We start from the raw sequence: 18,137 nt of genomic DNA on the forward strand, positions 1-18,137 counted from the left end.
GGGGGGGAGGGGAGGGGCTGGGGCGGCGCGAGAGGGAGAAAGGGAAAGGGTCATACACGCGAACGGGAGAGGGAAAGGGAAGCAGAGCTCGGGTGCGTGAGTTTAGGGATTTAGTGTTTAAAGAGGAAAGGGGTAAAAAAAACTTTATATAAATTAATATATATACATATATACATATATAAATATATATATATATATATATATATATTAAATTATATGTGATTTATTCGCGCGCGGCATCGTAACAAAATGAGTATCCTCCCTACGCAAAATCGACGCTCTTGTTCTAGACGCGTTGGCGCAGTCCGTTTCGTCATCCGGGGTCGCTCGGACGACGTCGTCGACAATCGGGTCAAAAATGCGTCAAAATTCAAATTTTACAAAAAAATTTTGACCCGTGATCGATCGTTTCAAAAAGTTTATTTGAGCCTTCGACGGGCAACAGTGCAAGCGATGCGAATTGTGGCGATCGGACGCGTCGACTCTACGAATTGCGAAGCTTTGTGCGCGGGAGTGCAAATTGTGCAAAAGGTCACTCTAAGTCTCAGGAAGGTCCTATAGGGATCCCTTTTGGGTTTTCTCATGTTGGTTTCACCCTTCTAAGTGCTAGAAATCGATACCACACACGCGAAACTCTAAAAGGGGACAGAAGTGGGTTGAATTTCTAGAAAGAAGCGGGTCTCACTTCTAAGGTTCTAAGATAGTCGAAGGGAGATCCCTAAGGCTAGATCCTAAACCCTAAGAGGAAGACTAGACCTCACCAAAAATGAGGTCAACAGTTATCTCGTTTGTGATTCAAGTCTCACCTGCAATCTTCGATCTAGTTCGCTTAGTCCGCTTCGTATCTCCTTCGTCAGCCATCGCTGCTTCTGCGGCATCTTCGACTGCTTCTTCTGCTTCAACTTTGGCTTTTTCGTCGCACCCAAGGATTGAAGACTTCGACACTCCTTCCTAGACCCAAAGCTTCGACATCTCGAGTTTAGCACTTTTAGCGTGAAGATCAGAGAACAAATTGTCGTCGCAGGAAGAATCAATAGCATTTGGATCGTATAACAGGACACGGATCCTACTTGTGGGCTATAATCAGTAGCATTTGGATCAGAACGTGGATCTTACTTGTAGGCTATGATTGATAACATATGGATCGTGTAACTGGATCCTATTTGTGGGTTATGATTGGTAGCATTTGTATCAGGACACGGATTCTACTTGTAGTCTATGATCGATAGCATCTGGATCACATAACTGGATCCCATTTATAGGCTATGATCGGTAGCATTTGGATCAGAACAGAATCCTACTTTTAGGCTATGATCGATAGCATTTGGGTCGTGTAATTGGATCTTATTTGTGAGCTATGATCGGTAGAATTTAGATCAGGACACGGATCCTATTTGTAAGCTATGATATATAGCATCTGGATCGTGTAACTGGAACCTAATTGTGGGCTATGATCAGTAGCATTTGGATCGTGTAACTGGAAGCGGATCCTTCTTGTGGCTATGATTAGAATTTTTGGACGACAATGATAAAAAAATTTTGTTTTTCTTTGCTCAAATCATGTTATGGTTCAGAAGTTGTCTTTGAGGCTTCGGCACTCACGACTTGAGGATTTTTTGGTCTCAGCAGTGTTATCAGTTTGTTGTTGGCAAATTGATGCTTCTTGATCGGTCAACATCAATTTGAGGGAGGATGTCAATCAGGAAAGATGAAAATTAGGCAGTTAAATTAGGAGTTTTCTATAATTAGGAGCTTCCTTATTTAAATTATTTTCAACATCTTTATTATGATTTATTTCCCTTTTAACTGAATATTTAGATTAGGAATATGTATTATTAAGTTATGTATTATTAAGTTACCTAATATGTATTATTAAGTTACCTAAAATAGATTATAAAAAATATTTTGTACCTAAAATAGTTATTTAATATATTATTTAATAGAATGAAAGCAAAGGGAAAAGACATTGAACCTATTCAGAATTTAGTCTATTTTTCTCAAAACTTTAACAATATGGTTTTCAAGTCACACAAGACTACCTTTTGCTCATAAGCTACTCCAATTCAGATTGGGCAGGACACTCAAGATCGTAGGTCCACATCCGAATATTGTTCACTTCTCGGTAACAACCTCATCTCCTAGATTGCAAAGAAGCAAAAGACAGGCGCAAGATCATTAACAAGAGTGGAAAATAAGGCCTTCGCAGATGCTATGGCAGACATCATCTAACTTTGAAGACTTCTTCGGGAGTTTCTCATGACCTCACGCCAATATTTATGAGAACACCTCAGCAATTGCAATCACACTCAACCCATATTCCATGCCAGGACTAAATTTGTGGAAATTGATCACCACTTCGACAGAGATCAGATAGCCACTGGAGACATTCAGATTCAGCACATTGATCAAATAGCCATCGGAAACATTCAGCTCACAATCAATTCTACTGATTGTGAACTCAAGGGAGCGTAACAACCAAATGTTAGTTACTACCAATCTAGCTCTGCATGTGATACCCATTCCACTCCACCTACAATCATTTGGACAATATTGAAACCACTACCTTGGCTCCAGAACATTCTCAAACATCTACATATACACACTAGTACAGTACAGACAATAATTAGAGATGCGATACATACAGAGTATATTACCTCAGTACACTCTATGAAAGCCTATATTCAATTCTAAAACTGTTGCTTAGGAAAACATGGTGAAAAAGCACAATTAGGCCCTCTCACTTCTCATCCACACGAATTCTTATCATGTTCACCTCATCAAATTGTCTTCTTTGTATCTTCTCTAATCGAACAAGAGTGAGGAAAGATTGTCTTCTTTGTATCTTCTCTAATCGAACAAGAGGAAAACAACAATGATGAGCGAGAGAGATAACTAGAATAAGGGTTTGTAAGGGATAATGGGATGGCCACAATTGTATAAAACTCATTTAGTAAATCATTGTCCCTGCATGCCTTTCAATGGATAAATAGGGACATAAATATTGACCTCATTTTTGGTGAGGTCTCTCCTTCTCCTTAGGGCCTATGGTCTAGACTTAGGACTTCCTGTTGGACTCTCTTAAAGGACTAGTCAGGGATCCACACCAACTAGAAATTCGAGTCACTTCTTGACTCCTTGCAGTTTCATATGAATGGTTCTAAATCTTCAACGTTTGGTTGAGCCGATTAAAACCAACGTAACGAAGCTCGAGTCGAGTACCCATAGGATCTAAAGCCTTAGGAAACCAACTGTGACTTTCGCGCACTATCACGATGAGCGAGTACCACAATTCACGCACTTGATGCACGTTAATATCAAAATTCACATTATTTGCACCATTGGAAAGTTTCATGATTGTTAAAAATAAAATTAATTTTTAAAATAAGCGATCACGGAATAAAATTTTGAGAAAATTTAATTTGACGTATTTTCAACCCAATTGTCGATGAGATTTGTCTGGATAATCCCGGATGACGAAACGAACCGCGTCAGCACGTTCGGAACGTCGAATTTAGCTATGAGAGACACTCAATTTCGATATGATTTCGTGCTCAATCGAAACCTACGTAAATCGGGGATTTTAAATATTAAACATTATAAAATTAAAAAAAGAGTTGTTTTCTTAAATCACTAGCTCGCCCGCGCGCTCGCCTACTTCGGCTCGAGACCTCTTCGCGCCAACCCATATCCCGCTCGACTGAGCCCTAGCCGCGCCACAGCCTGCTCGCCACATTTTCTCACCCACGCCTTCTCCTTCATGTGAAGAGTTGACCCTGAATCCTTCCCCGACACCCTCTGCCCGAGAACCTCCTTCCCGAAACCCTCGGCAGCTTTGCTCCACCCTCCTTCCCGAGACCCTCGACTACTCTCGATTTCTAGTGGCGAGACCATCTGATTTCCCTCTCGTTCGGCTCCCTTCCGAAAGTTTCTCGATCGCACACAAGGCTTCTTCACTCAGCTCCCCAACCGAACTCCCTCTCTGGGACGATCTACGCTTCTCGCGAAGCCCTAGCCGAACCTTCGCAACTCCCTCTCTTCTCACCGACGGCCTGCTCGCCGGCTACACCAGTGAGGCTTCCTGCCTCTCCATCTCGTGAGAGTCGGATAGAGAGGCAAAGAGAGGTTTCGGCATTTGCTTGTTTGCTCGATATTCTTGCGGTTTGCTCGATGTTCTTGTGGTTTGCTCGATATTTCTGCTGGTTTTCTCTTATTCTCTTGGCTGTTTTGCATTATGATTTCCATTTCTATAATAGATTAGTTTGATGGATATATGTACATTTTGTTGGTTCGGTTGATAGAGGCAAAACATGGAGTTCAGTCACAGATTAAGAAATTTAATTAACTTACCTTTTTTAATATGGGCTATCACTCTTCTCGTTTCTTATGCTACATCTCAAGGAAGTTTGATATGCTCCACTATGCAATTTCAGCATGATGCTGGCAACTTCTGCATATCACTATATCAGATTTTTGTTTTGATATACCTTATAAGCAACAATTTTATTGAGCTAGCTTTACTTTTTTTTGTGCCTACTGTCACCCAATACATTGAGAAATCTAGTTAGCGGGCTTGTAATAATATATCATGGAGGATTTAGCCCATTTATATGTCGGCCGAGGGATGCAAGAAGCCTAAGTTTCCCCTCTAAGCATACAGTTTATATGAAATGGAAAATGTACCCATGGAACAAGAAAGGGGCGGTTGGGTAATGCTGGTGAATGATTTCATTCTGCTTGGTATCGTAGGGATAAAGATGTTTGATATACTTTATTGTTTAAAGTTTAAGCAACTCTGTAACGAGGTAAAGTTTGTGATTGATCGAAAAAGAGAGAGTTTTGGTTATTTTGACGATGAACGGAATAAGGGTTGATTCAATTTTGGAAGATCTACGTACACACCACTCGATCGCTACGGGTTTGAATATCTAACACCTAAACTTCAATATTTACATATTTACCATCTGTTTCTTATATGTTTACATTTATAGCACCTAAATTGCTGGCTTTTGCATTCATGCCACCCAAATTGTTAAGAATTATGCCGCATGTATACAAATACTTTCAACTTATTTCTTTGCTGCCCTTACCCCTTAATCTGCTGGTTGGAGTCTTCTTGTGTTGTGTTGGGATTTGTCTCCCTGCTTCCTTTACCCGGTACATGCAGGTTGGACTCTCCTTGTGTTGGTTTTCGTGGTTCCCTTGTTGCCCCTATCTGAAATCTGCAGGTGGTCATTCTTTGTGTTGATTTTGGTAGTTTTCTTGCTGCCCTTACCCGAAACATGCAGTTTGGGCATTCTTGTTGTTGATTTTTGGTGGTTTCCCTGCTGACCTTGCTCAAAACCTTTTAGTTGGGCTCTCCGGGTGTTGATTTTGGTGGTTTTCTTGCTGCCCTTACCCGAAACATGCAGGTTGGGCGCTCCTTCTGTTGATTTTGAGAATTGCCCTTGCTGCCCTTACCTGAAACCTGTTAGTGGAGCATCCTGTGTTGATTTTGGGTGGTGCCCTTACTCGAATCCTGTTAGTGGAGCATCCCTGTGTTGATTTTGGGTGGTGCCCTTCCTGCTCTTACCCGAAACCTGCTGGTTGGGTTCTTTTGTGTTGATTTGGTGGTCCCCTTTGCTGCTCTCGCCCCAAATCTACCTCGTCCCAAATCTGCTGATTTTAAAGTGGGATTAAATGCTTTAATCTTTGTGGTGTTGAAGAATTCGAGTGCCCTTTTCGAGAATCGGTCCTCTTGATGTTTGGAAGGAGTTTCAATGCCCAATCTTTGGGCTGAATTGACTGCAATACGAATCCCTTCTAATATTTGTTCGGGGAAGTTTAGTTGCACTTTGGGCCCCTTTTGAAGTGCGACTTTTGGGCAGGTTTTCAATTGAATTGGGTGCAGCGCGAAATCTTCTAAAATACGTCTTTTGGAGATGTTTTGGGCTAGCAATTGGAGCCTTTCGATACATTTCTTTTAGATTGTTACATCGGCGGTTTGCAAAAGAGTTAGCTATTGATAAATGTGCTCATTTTATTATTTATTTGAGGTGTTCTATTGGGTGAATATTTGAAGCTAACCCTCCTGCCATCTTGGCCTCTTCCTTATACTAGTTTTGGATGTGGGTTAGGCTTATTCCTTTTCCCATTTATTTATTTTCGGTTCTCTTTCATTGCTTCTTGGTTTCATTTACGTGCTTATGTCTTAAACATAAGCTCACATACATAACTCTTGCTATATATGAACCATCAAGCAATGTCGTAAGTTGGACGATCTTTTTTTTTTGTTCAAGGCCGTGATGACAAAGACATTAGGTGGTAAAGCGAAATAATATTGCATCCTACAACAACGGCACCCAACCCAGGGACCTGGGGAAAATGTAAAATGATAATATTATTCACTGACACTAGACTAGCAAGGACTATTGCCTTCTTAGGCCGCTGGCGGTCCTAGCCCGGCAGTGTAATCAATTTGTGGACAATTAAATTTATAAAATATAACGAAAAGAACAGATACAATATTTACAAAATATTTCGACTACTAAAATAGATTTTAATTTTGCTTATATGCATGCCAAAATATAAATTTTAAGTAATATAATTTGATTGTCTACTTGTCAATTAGCTGCACTGGAGGAAGGATTGCTCTCCTAAGATTGTATTGTTGAAAATTTCTAGTTGAATGTCTGGTTCTGTACATACGGATGACCAATTGTTTCCTTTGAAGTCTCTCGAGAATAACTAAATTTGAGTCTACCCCGACCCGAATGTTTAAGGTTTTCTTTCTTTTCTCAGATTTTTCATACGTTTCCTACAGTTTTATTGGAGTTTTTGCAGATCATTCGTGATTTACTTCGGATTTTCCACACATTTTCAAAAAGTTTTCTTCGAGTTACCATGTGTCATTTGTGGCTTTCCTTGAGTTGTCTAAATATGTTTTGCTATTCACACCTATTTATGTAAATGCATGCTTACCCATCTGTTAAATTCTTTTATTATGCTCGTTTAATTGTACCTGCGACAACGAATTCTATTACAGGAGCAACAGACCCATCAAATATACATATTTGTTCTATATTTACAGCGTTTTACTTTCTTTACTGCACACCTTACTGCCTTTCTTTACTTACCGTTTTCCTTTACCGCACTTTACTGATTTACGTATAGTTCATGCTTGCGATGTTACTGTTTATTGTTTATTGCGCTTTGTAGCATGTTTCTGTTTTATTATTCGTGTTACTTTTACAAACTTGCAAGGGTCTTTAGAATAGAGGACAGTAGGACATCCGGTTTAGAAGGCATCCTATGGCGAATCACTGACCTAACAACTGTATATATATATACACACCAAACCCTGAACCTATGACTGATATGTTAAGGAGCTTGGAGTAGTCTTTACAGGAAGCGGAACGAGGAATCGACCGGGTGGAGGGCGACGATCGAGACCACAACAATGAAGGGAATGACGAACTTCAGTTGAAATTTTTATAAAATAAAAAACAAACACATTGGACTTCGAGGTAGTCCGCTTAGTGCGACATAAATCCTCACTTCAGTTTTAAGCCTTTGCACCACTCTATTGTGCATTATAAGTCATAATTCTCTATAGGATTCCAAGGTTGGCGTTCGGTACGACGTAAATATTCCTATCTTCCTAGGTCATTTGCACAATTACGTATCGTGCGAGTGTAAGTCCTAAATAATAAAACTGACAGAAAGAAACATCAAATAACGTATTTTCAAAATTAAAGTCTAATAGCAGGATAGTTGGGAAGTCACCGGGTTCCCCCTCGAATCTGTGACTTCCCCCACCCTTCACTCATTTGGCTCCTGAAAAATAATTGTTCCTATTTTGAGCTCTTCTCTTTTGATTTTCTTATATTCAATCTTGAAAACTTAAACTTTGAAATCTTGAAGGCAGAACCACTAATCTTAATCAAGAGTTTTCTTAGGTAATTTTGATTACTTAAAATGTAATTAACTATAGGGGTGTGCCTCTATAGGGAATTTAAGAACACAGCTTAATATAAATCCTATTTAATCTTCTATGTTAAATAGAAGAATTTGTCGGCTTATAAAAAAAATGAGGTTTCGCAGATCGAATGAACGTCGCAAACTCTTTAATTTATGTGGTTAAGCCTACTAACAAATGACATGTTTATCTTTCGGGATAGTGTACTGCTTGTGGTACCGTGCTCAATTATCTAGACTATCAAATATATGAGATCCATTCGGTCTCACTTTTTTAAATTAAAATATTATTATTATTCAAAATTATAGTCATATATAAATTAAATTGATACATTATTCTCCAAAGTTAAAAATATTATTTTATAAAGTTATAATCACATATCTATCCATAATTAAATTAAGTTAAATCTTAAATAAAGAATCCGCAACATTTATTTGGCCGACAATGAACATCTAGAATCCAAAGTTATCATTTAAAAAAAATCTAGATATTTCATTATTTAGTACTCCCTACCAAGTGTTTTTTGTAGGATTAAAAATGTAGTTCAAATCATGTCTATCAAAAAAATTAAATGGCACCTGCATGATGCATAGTGTAGCACAACATACCCCTAATATCATTTGCATGGCGCACTAGGGAGGACTGAAATGCATGCACTAGTTGCGCTATTCATTAGCAAAGGTGCTTGACGTATTGCTCCTATAGTGTATAGTATTTTGATTAGGTCTTGAAACTAAATTTACTAGTTTGCATATATTAATTATTTACTTTGTTCAATTTTATTTATGGATTAAAATTTAAGTTTAGTTTTGATTAATGATATGAATCAAATAAACCTGAGAGTTCTCAACCTTCTCTTTCTTAACCTCGATGCTCCACCATCTCGCATGCTAAGATCTCTCCTTCTACGTGAACTCTCCTCCTTTCTACCAATATTGTACAAGAGCTTTTGTGCCCAACTCATTGAACCCATCACTCCAAGATTGAAGCTCAACTTGTCGAGCACACGTTTCAAATCGCTTTGACGAGCATTTAGAGCATAGAACATCACGACCACCTCACTTCAAACTTTCTTCAACACCTTTAACCATTTGATAAAGTTTAGGTTTCCAAGATTGGCACGGGAAAATCGAATGAAAGTGGCTCAAATAGAAACAATTATTTTAAGGAATACAAATAAATGAAGAGTAGGGTGCATGTAATTGTTTAGTCAACGATCTGCTGCAACTCCCATTCTTATCAAGACATACCATTACTTTTGCCCCAGCAGTCAGATGGGCTAGGCAACTTTAGCAGAAATCCAAAGATGGAAATAAATCAAAATCTTGCAGAACAACAAAGTAAGGCAAATCATGGTCCTGCCTTCTCATTTAGGAAGACCAAAGTTGAGCATCCAATTCTAGATATGCAAATGAAGGCCTTTGTTGATGATATTGATTCTTGTCAAACCCGGGGAGATGGGAATTATAATGGGATTGCACAACCGGCTTTTCTTAATATTGATAATGAGTGGTGGGAAGCACAAGAGCGTGGTCATCAGATTGTCTCTACAGAGGAAGTTGGACAAGTTGGGCCTTGTACACCTTGTCGTTGTCAGGTTAGTTTTTTTTTATAAATAAACCCGTTGATTACCTTTTTTTTCTTGCAATTTTGGTTCATTATCACACCGATTTCTTGTTGAAAATACATAGTTTTTTTAAACTGTGTAATAGAAAATGAAGGTTTTATTACGTTGATGTAGAATGCGAGGAAACAATTTATTTGGCATGCTTTCTATGTTTTTATTTTTTCACATATTACAAAAACCAAAGCAGGGAATTCTAAGGACAATATTTTTGCAGAGATATTCGAGAAATAAAATTAACTTTCTTGTAGGCTACTGATTTAAGTTGTGTTTCAACATGATGAAAGGTCTTTAATATTCAGAGGGGGAAGTTAGGTGTATTATAGATCACTAACTTGATGATTATTTAATGTTATGAGTGCTTATATTAACTGATTTAAATCGACATATCAGTGACATAAGGATAAGATATCCACTAGGCATGTCTACACTTTGGCTGGGGGAGGATAATCAATTTTCTTTGTTTTCATTATATTGCTGGAGGATAATCATTTAATGTGAACAGTGATCCAGTTAAACTACTGTCAAACTTATTTTTTACCAAGTTTTTATCAATTTTAATCTGCTTAGTATCAGCCATTATTTTGAAAAGAATGATGATTTTGCAAAGATGAAAATAGTTTTGATGTACATATGATTTTTGAAAGTAATATTTTAATTTAAAAATAGATGAGACCAAACGAGTCTCACATATTGAATAGTTTGGATAGCTGAGTGTGATACCACAAGTAATGCACTATCCCAAAGGATAAGCATACCACTTGACAGTAGGCTCAACCACCTAAACTAAGGAATTTGTTACATCTGTTTGGTCTACAAAACTTTTATATATAGTCGGCAAGTTCCCCTACCTAATATAAGGATTAAAAAAAGTTTATTTTACCTGGATTCCAAGTTTTCTATAGAGGCAAACACCTATAGTTAATCACATTTTAAATGACCGGGATCACTTAAAAAGACTCTCGATTAATATAAGTGATTTTGTCTTCAAGATCTCAAATTTTAGGTTTCCAAGATTGGACACGGGAAAATCGAATGGAGTGGCTCAAATAGAAACAGTTACTTTAAGGAATCCAAAAAATGAAGAGTATGATTCATGCAATTGTTTAGTCAACGATCTGTTGCCACTCCCATTCGTGATATCCCCTTAATAGTTCAAGGCTTCGAAGCTCCATTTATGTTCATTTTAGCTTTTCACTTTGATATTAATATCTTACTTTCGCTAAATGGCTTCACTAATTTATTAGTAAACTCAAATGGAAGTTATTTTTCTACTTTTCCATTTTGTTCATAAAATGATGGCCCTAAAAATAGACTTTTTTTACTCTAAACTAGAATCAAATATGACATGAACTATTAAGTTATCAAATTTTTTAATGAATTTTAAGGCATTGACTGATTAAAAGTTTCAAATGATTAGAAGAACGAATAATGTTATTTGAACACATAGTTATCAAATTTTTTAATGAGTCAGAGGCGTGGCTTCTAAAGAGTATAATATTTTTTTATTTATGTCATCAATTTTCATCTATTGGTTGAGGTACTGAGTATTGAACCTAAGCATCACTTTGATTGTTTTCATTATTATAATGATTTATTTTTCAATCCAATATTTAGAATTAACTGCATTTTTCTCTTTTTTTTTTATATTTTGTATAATGTTTAAATTAGTGCATGTGCACTATGCATTACGGCTCCACAAATGCATTTGCTCTATGGTGTGCTATTTGCTATTAACAAATATGGTTAGGAGCAATTACTTTATTGTGCTATTCAAGTATATTGAGCTAATAAATTAAGAATATTAACCAAAATATGCATTTACGAATATGATAAACAAGGCCAATTTCTATTTTAAACCATATTAACTATAGATTGATGTGAGGGTGTTCCAAACAAGCTGGCATCATGCAATAACGTACCTGCAAATCAAATGGTATGGGGTCAAAAGCTAGGCGATTCCCGAATCCAGTAAAATGAACCAACCTATTTTTAAGCAAGATAGGCAAAATCTTTTTTACATAAAAACTTGGCTTTGCCTCTTTCATGATTTCTGCATCAGTGATCTGATATATATTCAAAATTAAAATATTTAGAACAATTCATCATAACTATTGCACCAATACTCAAAATTTCAAGAAGTGCATACTTACAAGACTACCTATTGCCTCCAAGTCTAATGACTGCAATTCAACTGGTAGATCCTTCACAATTTTAATATCAGCTTGTAGGTAATTGATAAAGTACTCCTCTTGATATATATCGCCAAACTGGCTAACAAACAGAAATTAATAGTCATTCGCTTTAACAATACTGGTTCAATAGATATATGAAATCTAATAATATGAGCAATAAAATCTTTGAATTTGGTGTAAGAGAACTCATAATACAAATTTAAGCTTATGTGAGATCTTTTACCAGCAATAATAACATTACAAAGACAGTTAAACTATGAGATGACTTATTTTTATCAACTAATCTTAATCAAGCAATAAAAAATAAAAATAAAAAAACAATTATAACGCAATAATATGAGTGTTAGAAAGGAATAAGATTGGTCGACAACCTTCAATGGGGACTAGAGCAAAGAAAATAACTTAATCCACTTACAGCAACATTCGTAGGCAATACAAAGGGCTAGTAGTTAACTCTACAAGGTAATAATAGTGCTAACTTCGCAATAATATTCAACAAATAAATTATCATGACCAAAAGCTACGAACAAAAAAAAGCTCGTACAAAGAAACTATATATCAACAGCAAAAATGAGATATGCATGAATCATTAGTCTTAGTTTCGGGGAAAAAGGGGGGATCTCGAAGAATAGGTCAGGTATAACAAATATTGAGTTATGTTTTTGGCAAACCATGAACTAAGAGCTTGTTTGGGATCAATTTAGTTTTTTTTTTCTTGATATTTTTAAAACATGTTTATTGAGCATATTTTTTAACTTGTTTTTTCAACGCTCAAAACAACTTTTTTAAGTATTTTACTTATTTTTAAGAATAATCATACTTTAATCAAATAGCTAAAAAATATTTTGTTTCAAATCAAAATATAAAAAAAACAAAAATAAATAAAAAATAGTAATTAGAAAATAAAAGTGATCCCAAACAACCCCTAAATATATAGGAAATTTAGGATTGGTAATGCCGTGCATGGTCCCAAGGGATGTTTGATTTGCTTGCCATAATAGCAATTATAACATTAAATGATGCCACGAGTAAAATCTTATTTTATGAAGGGATAATAAAATAATCTTGATAAGTCTGACAGCCTCATCACTACTATCATGTTGGCTAAACCACCTGCATGTTACTGCTTATAGGAATGTCTCTCTAGATGAGTTGAAAGCCAAGTGGTCCTCGTAAGAGGAAGCCATCATGAAGTTTAAAGGCGTAATGGTGGAGGGTAAGCCAAACAAATAAATGGCTTGAATTTTGATGGGACTAGATGTCAATTGCTAAGCATGAAAGGATCGACTTTCTAACAACATTAATGGAGCTTCCACCATCAATAAATGGCTTGCATCTTTTCCCAAAACATACAATATAGGTGCGGATGAAGTGGTACATTTTCAAGCTTCCCCAGTATCAATTAAGAATGATAGAAATCAGACAGCTAGGATTAGGAGTTTCCTTATTTAAATTAGGAGTTCCCTTAAGAGTTTTCTTATTTAAATTGCTTCCAATTTTTCTCTCCTAATTTACCTCTCTTGTTAATTGTACATATTCTTCCTTTATAGTTGAATATATTTAGATTAAGAATATGTATTAGGTTACCTAAAATAGATTGTACAAATTATTTTTTATTGGAATGAAAGCAAAGGAAAAAAGGCATTCAGCCAATTTTCTCAAAAATTGTTACGGTATCAAAGTCACACAACTGAATACTTTCTTGAATCTGTAGTTTTCTTTTTATTCTTAGAACTGTTGGTTGTTGGTTTTCTTTGATTTTAGTTTGATTAATTTCGATCAACAACTTTCTTAATATTCAACTTGTGAGTGACAATTCTATTTAGAATGTCGTTTGAGAAAATACATGAAATTTTAGCTATCAAATTTGCGGGAAAGAATTATGCAGCATCAGAATTTCATTTCAAGATGTTTTTGAATGAGAATGAGCTTTGAGGTCATATTGATGGGTCTTCTTGAGCACATACAGAGCTAACAGATCTTAGTCAATGGGAGACAAAGGATGCTCGGATCGTTTCTTGGATTTTGGGATCTATTGAAGTTCATATGGTGAACAATTTACGACCCTTTGACACAGTTAAAAAAAATATGTGAATACTCGAAGCGAGTCTACAATCAAAATAATACTACAAAACGCTTTCAATTTGTACTTGTTATGAGTAATTATAATCATGTATTCTCTATATTGAACAAAATTATGCTGACTTATTTAATTTATGGAGTAAATATTCTGGTATTATCTATGTTAAGGTGTCAAAGGAGAATTGAGATGGTCTTCAAACTGTTCATGAAGTGAGTCGTCGTGATCAGTTTTTGATGAAGCTCGGACCTGAATTTGAAACTGCTCGGGTTGGGATGCTGAATAGATATCTGGTTACTTGTTTGGATGTATGTTTTAGTCAATTATTGAGCAAAGAACAAAGATTAGCAACACAAGCTGCTATCGGTGTAGCTCGTGAATCATCTGAAATAGATAATGTTGCATATACTGCTCATACCCGAGGTAACAAAAAATTTTGTCATATTGTCCGCCATTGTAGTAAGAAGTTTTGTAATTATTGCAAACAATACGAACATATTATTAAGGAGTGTCTTGCACGGCCTCAAAACCACATACCACAAGCCCTTCATATTGTTACATCTGACTCTCAAAATCTTGGTTCGACATCTACAGTTGCTGGCAATAATCAATCTATTCTCACACCAGATATGGTTCAACAGATGATTATTTCTGTCTTTTTTGTTCTTGGTCTTCAAGGGAAAGATAAGATTATTACTTATGTTCCTTCTCCTTGGGTTGTTGATTACGGCGTCACAAATCATATGACTGACACATCTGATTTATTGCATAATCAACGCCTGTATATTGATAATATATTCAGGTAGTTGATGAAAATAATATTCAAATTATGATAGTTATTAATATTAGCTCCTTCATCCAACATGTCTTGGTTTCTCCTAAATTATCAACTAGTTTACTTTCTGTTGGTCGAATGGTGGATAATAACTGTGATATACACTTTTCTCGTGAGGGTGGCATTGTGCAAAATCTGGTGCCAAGGAAGGTGATAACGAAGAGCCTAAAGTGAACAGTTTATTTCCATTATAATTTACCATTCCTCAGACTTTGTCATTAGCTTCTTCAGTTCTTACAAATAAGGCTGACGTCTAACATACATGATTAGGTCCTCTGAATAATATTATTTTGAATCATTTGTCGCAAAGTGGTGTTTTTTGTTCTACAGATAAAAATTTATTAGTTGATTGTTCTTCTTGTAAACTGGACAAAAGTAAGACATTGCATTTTCCTATTTTTGATAGTCATGCTAATAAATATTTTGACATTATTCATAGTAATGTTTAGAGAATTACACTGTTTATTTCACGTACTCAGTATAAATATTTTATGATATTTATTGTCGATTACAGTCGATTCACATAAATTTATTTTTTGTATTTCAAAGCAGAAGTGTTTACCGTGTTTCAAATCTTTTTAACATATATTGAAACTCAATTATCCACATGTATTAAAATTTATTATCCGACAATGATGATAAATACACGTCTCATGAGTTTCAAACATTTCTTCATAACAAGGGCATTGTTTCACAGCGTTCATGTCCTTATATATCTCAGCGAAATAGAGTTGTTAAACGAAAAATCGACATATGTTGAATATGGTGAGCAAATTGTTGTTAGAATCTTCTGTTTCAGCTAAGTTTTGGATTGAAGCTTTATTTAGTGCAGTTTATTTCATTAATTGCTTATCATCTCAGCAATTAAAATTTGATTCTCCTTACTATTGAATTTTTTATAAACATCATAATTATCATATGCTACATACTTTCGGATGTGTTTGTTTTGTTCATTTAACTGCTCACGAACTTCATAAGTTGGATACCCAGTCTGTTCGATGTGCCTTTATGGGTCATAAGTCTAATCATAAAGGTTTTGTGTTTTATGATTCGATTAATAATCGATAGCGTACCTCTTGGAATGTGATTTTCTTTGAACATGAATATTATTTTCAGCATCATCTTTTGACATCTGATATTGTTGTACGTCATCACTTTAATGATTCTTCTTTTGATAAATGGATAAAGCCTTATCTTGTCTACACACGACACCTGCCCCCTTCACCTCCAGTCCTTTCCGACTCTGCTCATGAAAATGCTCCAATGATTCTTTGACGATCAACTTGGCACATTTGACTTCCGGATAGATATGACTATTCTGCAATTTTAACTAATACTATAGTTCCTACCTCTTATTCTTAGGTTGCTAAACAGGCTTGTTGGATAAAAACCATGCAAGAGGATATTTAGGAACTTCAAAACAATCACACTTGGGATATTGTTTCATGTCCTGCAGGTATTAAACACATTGGTTGTAAATGGGTTTATTTTCTTAAGCTCTGATCTTATTGTTCCCTTGACAGATATAAGGCAAGCTAGGTAGCTCTTGGCAATTGACAGGAATATGGGATTTATTATGAAGAGACATTTGCACACGTGGTTAAGATGACAATCATCGGGCTTGTTTTATCTATTGCTGCATCTAAAGGTTGGTTCTTACGACAGACGGATATTAAGAATGCATTTTTGCATGGAAACCTCAAGAAAGATATCTATATGACTCCTTCATCAGGCTTGTTTTCTACATCCTCACATGAATTTTGTAAGCTTAAACGGTCTTTATACGGTTTGAAATAGGCTCTACGTGTCTGGCTTGAATAGTTTCGCAATATTTTTCTTAGCTTCTCTTTTATTCAAAGTCATTATGATTCTTCAATATTTATTTGCAAAACTGACAAGGGAATTGTTTTGTTATTAGTCTATGTTGATAATATTGTCATCACAGAATCTAATACTCAATTGTTGTCTCAGTTGCAGAAACTCATTCAGGGTTCTTTTCATATGAAAGATTTTGAGTCTTTAATTTATTTCTTAGGTCTTGAGGTTCACTCTTCTCTCGCTAGTACTTTTCTTCATCAGCATAATTATATTAAGGAACTCATTGCATTGGCTGGTCTCCAAGAGGTTCGTCCTAGTGATACTCCTTTAGAAGTGAATGTTAAATATCAACGGAATGATGTTGACTTTCTAAATGATCCATCTCTGTATCGACAACTTGTTGGGAGTCTCAAGTATTTAACCAGCACACATCCTATTATCTCATTTGTTATCCAACAAGTAAATCAATTTATGCAGACACCTACACATCTTCATTTAGCAGCAGTTAGATATATTGTTAGACATTTGAAAGGTACTTCTCATCGTAGTTTGTTCTTTTCTGCGGAGTCTCTTATTCGTTTAACAACCTATAGTGATGTTGATTGAGTTGGTTGTTCTGATACACGTTGATCTATTACTGGTTGGTGTATGTTTTCTTGAAAACTCTATAATTTCTTGGAAAAGTAAGAAACAAGATCAAGTGTCTAAGTCTTCTACTGAGTCTGAATATCATGATATGACCTCTGCTTGTTCTGTGATCATTTGGCTTCGGGGTTTGTTGGTTGAGCTTGTTTTTTCTTAACTTGGGTCTACTTCTTTTTATGCAGATAATATTAGAGCTATCCAGATTACTATTAATCTTGTCTTTAATGAGCGCACGAAAAACATTGAAGTGGACTGTCATTATATTCGAGAAGCCTATGATAATGGTGTTATTTCTCTTTCTCATATCTCTTCTGATCTTTAAACGGTTGTTATATTTACTAAGGTTCTTTATCGGCAGGTCATCATTTTTTGTAGGCAAATTGATGTTTCTTGATCAGTCAGCATCAATTTGAGGGGGGGATATCAATCAAAAATGACATAAATCAGGCAGCTAGAATTAGAAGTTTTCTTATTTAAATTATGAGTTTCCTATAATTAGGAATTTCCTTATTTAAATTACTTCCAATTTTTCTCTTCTCATTTACCTCTCTAGATAATTATACATATTATTTTCTTTTAGCTAAATATATTTAGATTAAGAATATGTATTAGGTTACTTAAAATAGATTGTACAGGGTGAGAGCAATGGGTAGGTAGTGAGATGGTCTTTCAATGGCTTCTATGGACAACGAGTTAGCAAGCTAAGAGTGATGGGAAACCAGAGCAATGAGCGCTTAAAGAGTGGGTCCCATTGAAGCGAAGAGAGTGGGTTTTGGGTTCCATTGAAGTCAAGAGTGGGACTGTGTGAGGGTAATCACAACGGTTCTCATGGACTGTCGGCACAAAAAAAGAAAGAAAGGTTGTTTGGGGGGTCGTCCGTAAGAAGCTCTCGGCAGCCGGAATTGAAATCTCACTGCCCGTTTCGGAAGAACGTTTTAATTTACGTATATATATATATATATATATAATTTTAGAAAAATATGAAA

General features: G+C 35.7%; 1 protein-coding gene across 2 annotated transcripts in view; it reads right to left on the reverse strand.

Moving 5' to 3' along the window:
• The window catches only part of LOC110025761 (uncharacterized protein At1g04910-like), a 93,469-nt gene that overhangs the window by 66,771 nt on the left and 8,561 nt on the right, over positions 1-18,137 (reverse strand). For both annotated transcript variants that reach the window (XM_020726407.1, XM_020726409.1), the window contains exons 6-7: positions 11,732-11,852; positions 11,501-11,644 (exon numbers count right to left, since the gene is read on the reverse strand). In XM_020726407.1, the coding sequence (XP_020582066.1) occupies positions 11,501-11,644; positions 11,732-11,852 (265 nt within the window). The remainder of the gene's footprint in view (positions 1-11,500; positions 11,645-11,731; positions 11,853-18,137) is intronic.

Source organism: Phalaenopsis equestris, unplaced genomic scaffold (genome assembly GCF_001263595.1).
Source record: "Phalaenopsis equestris unplaced genomic scaffold, ASM126359v1 Scaffold000329, whole genome shotgun sequence".
Lineage (NCBI taxonomy): Eukaryota > Viridiplantae > Streptophyta > Magnoliopsida > Asparagales > Orchidaceae > Phalaenopsis > Phalaenopsis equestris.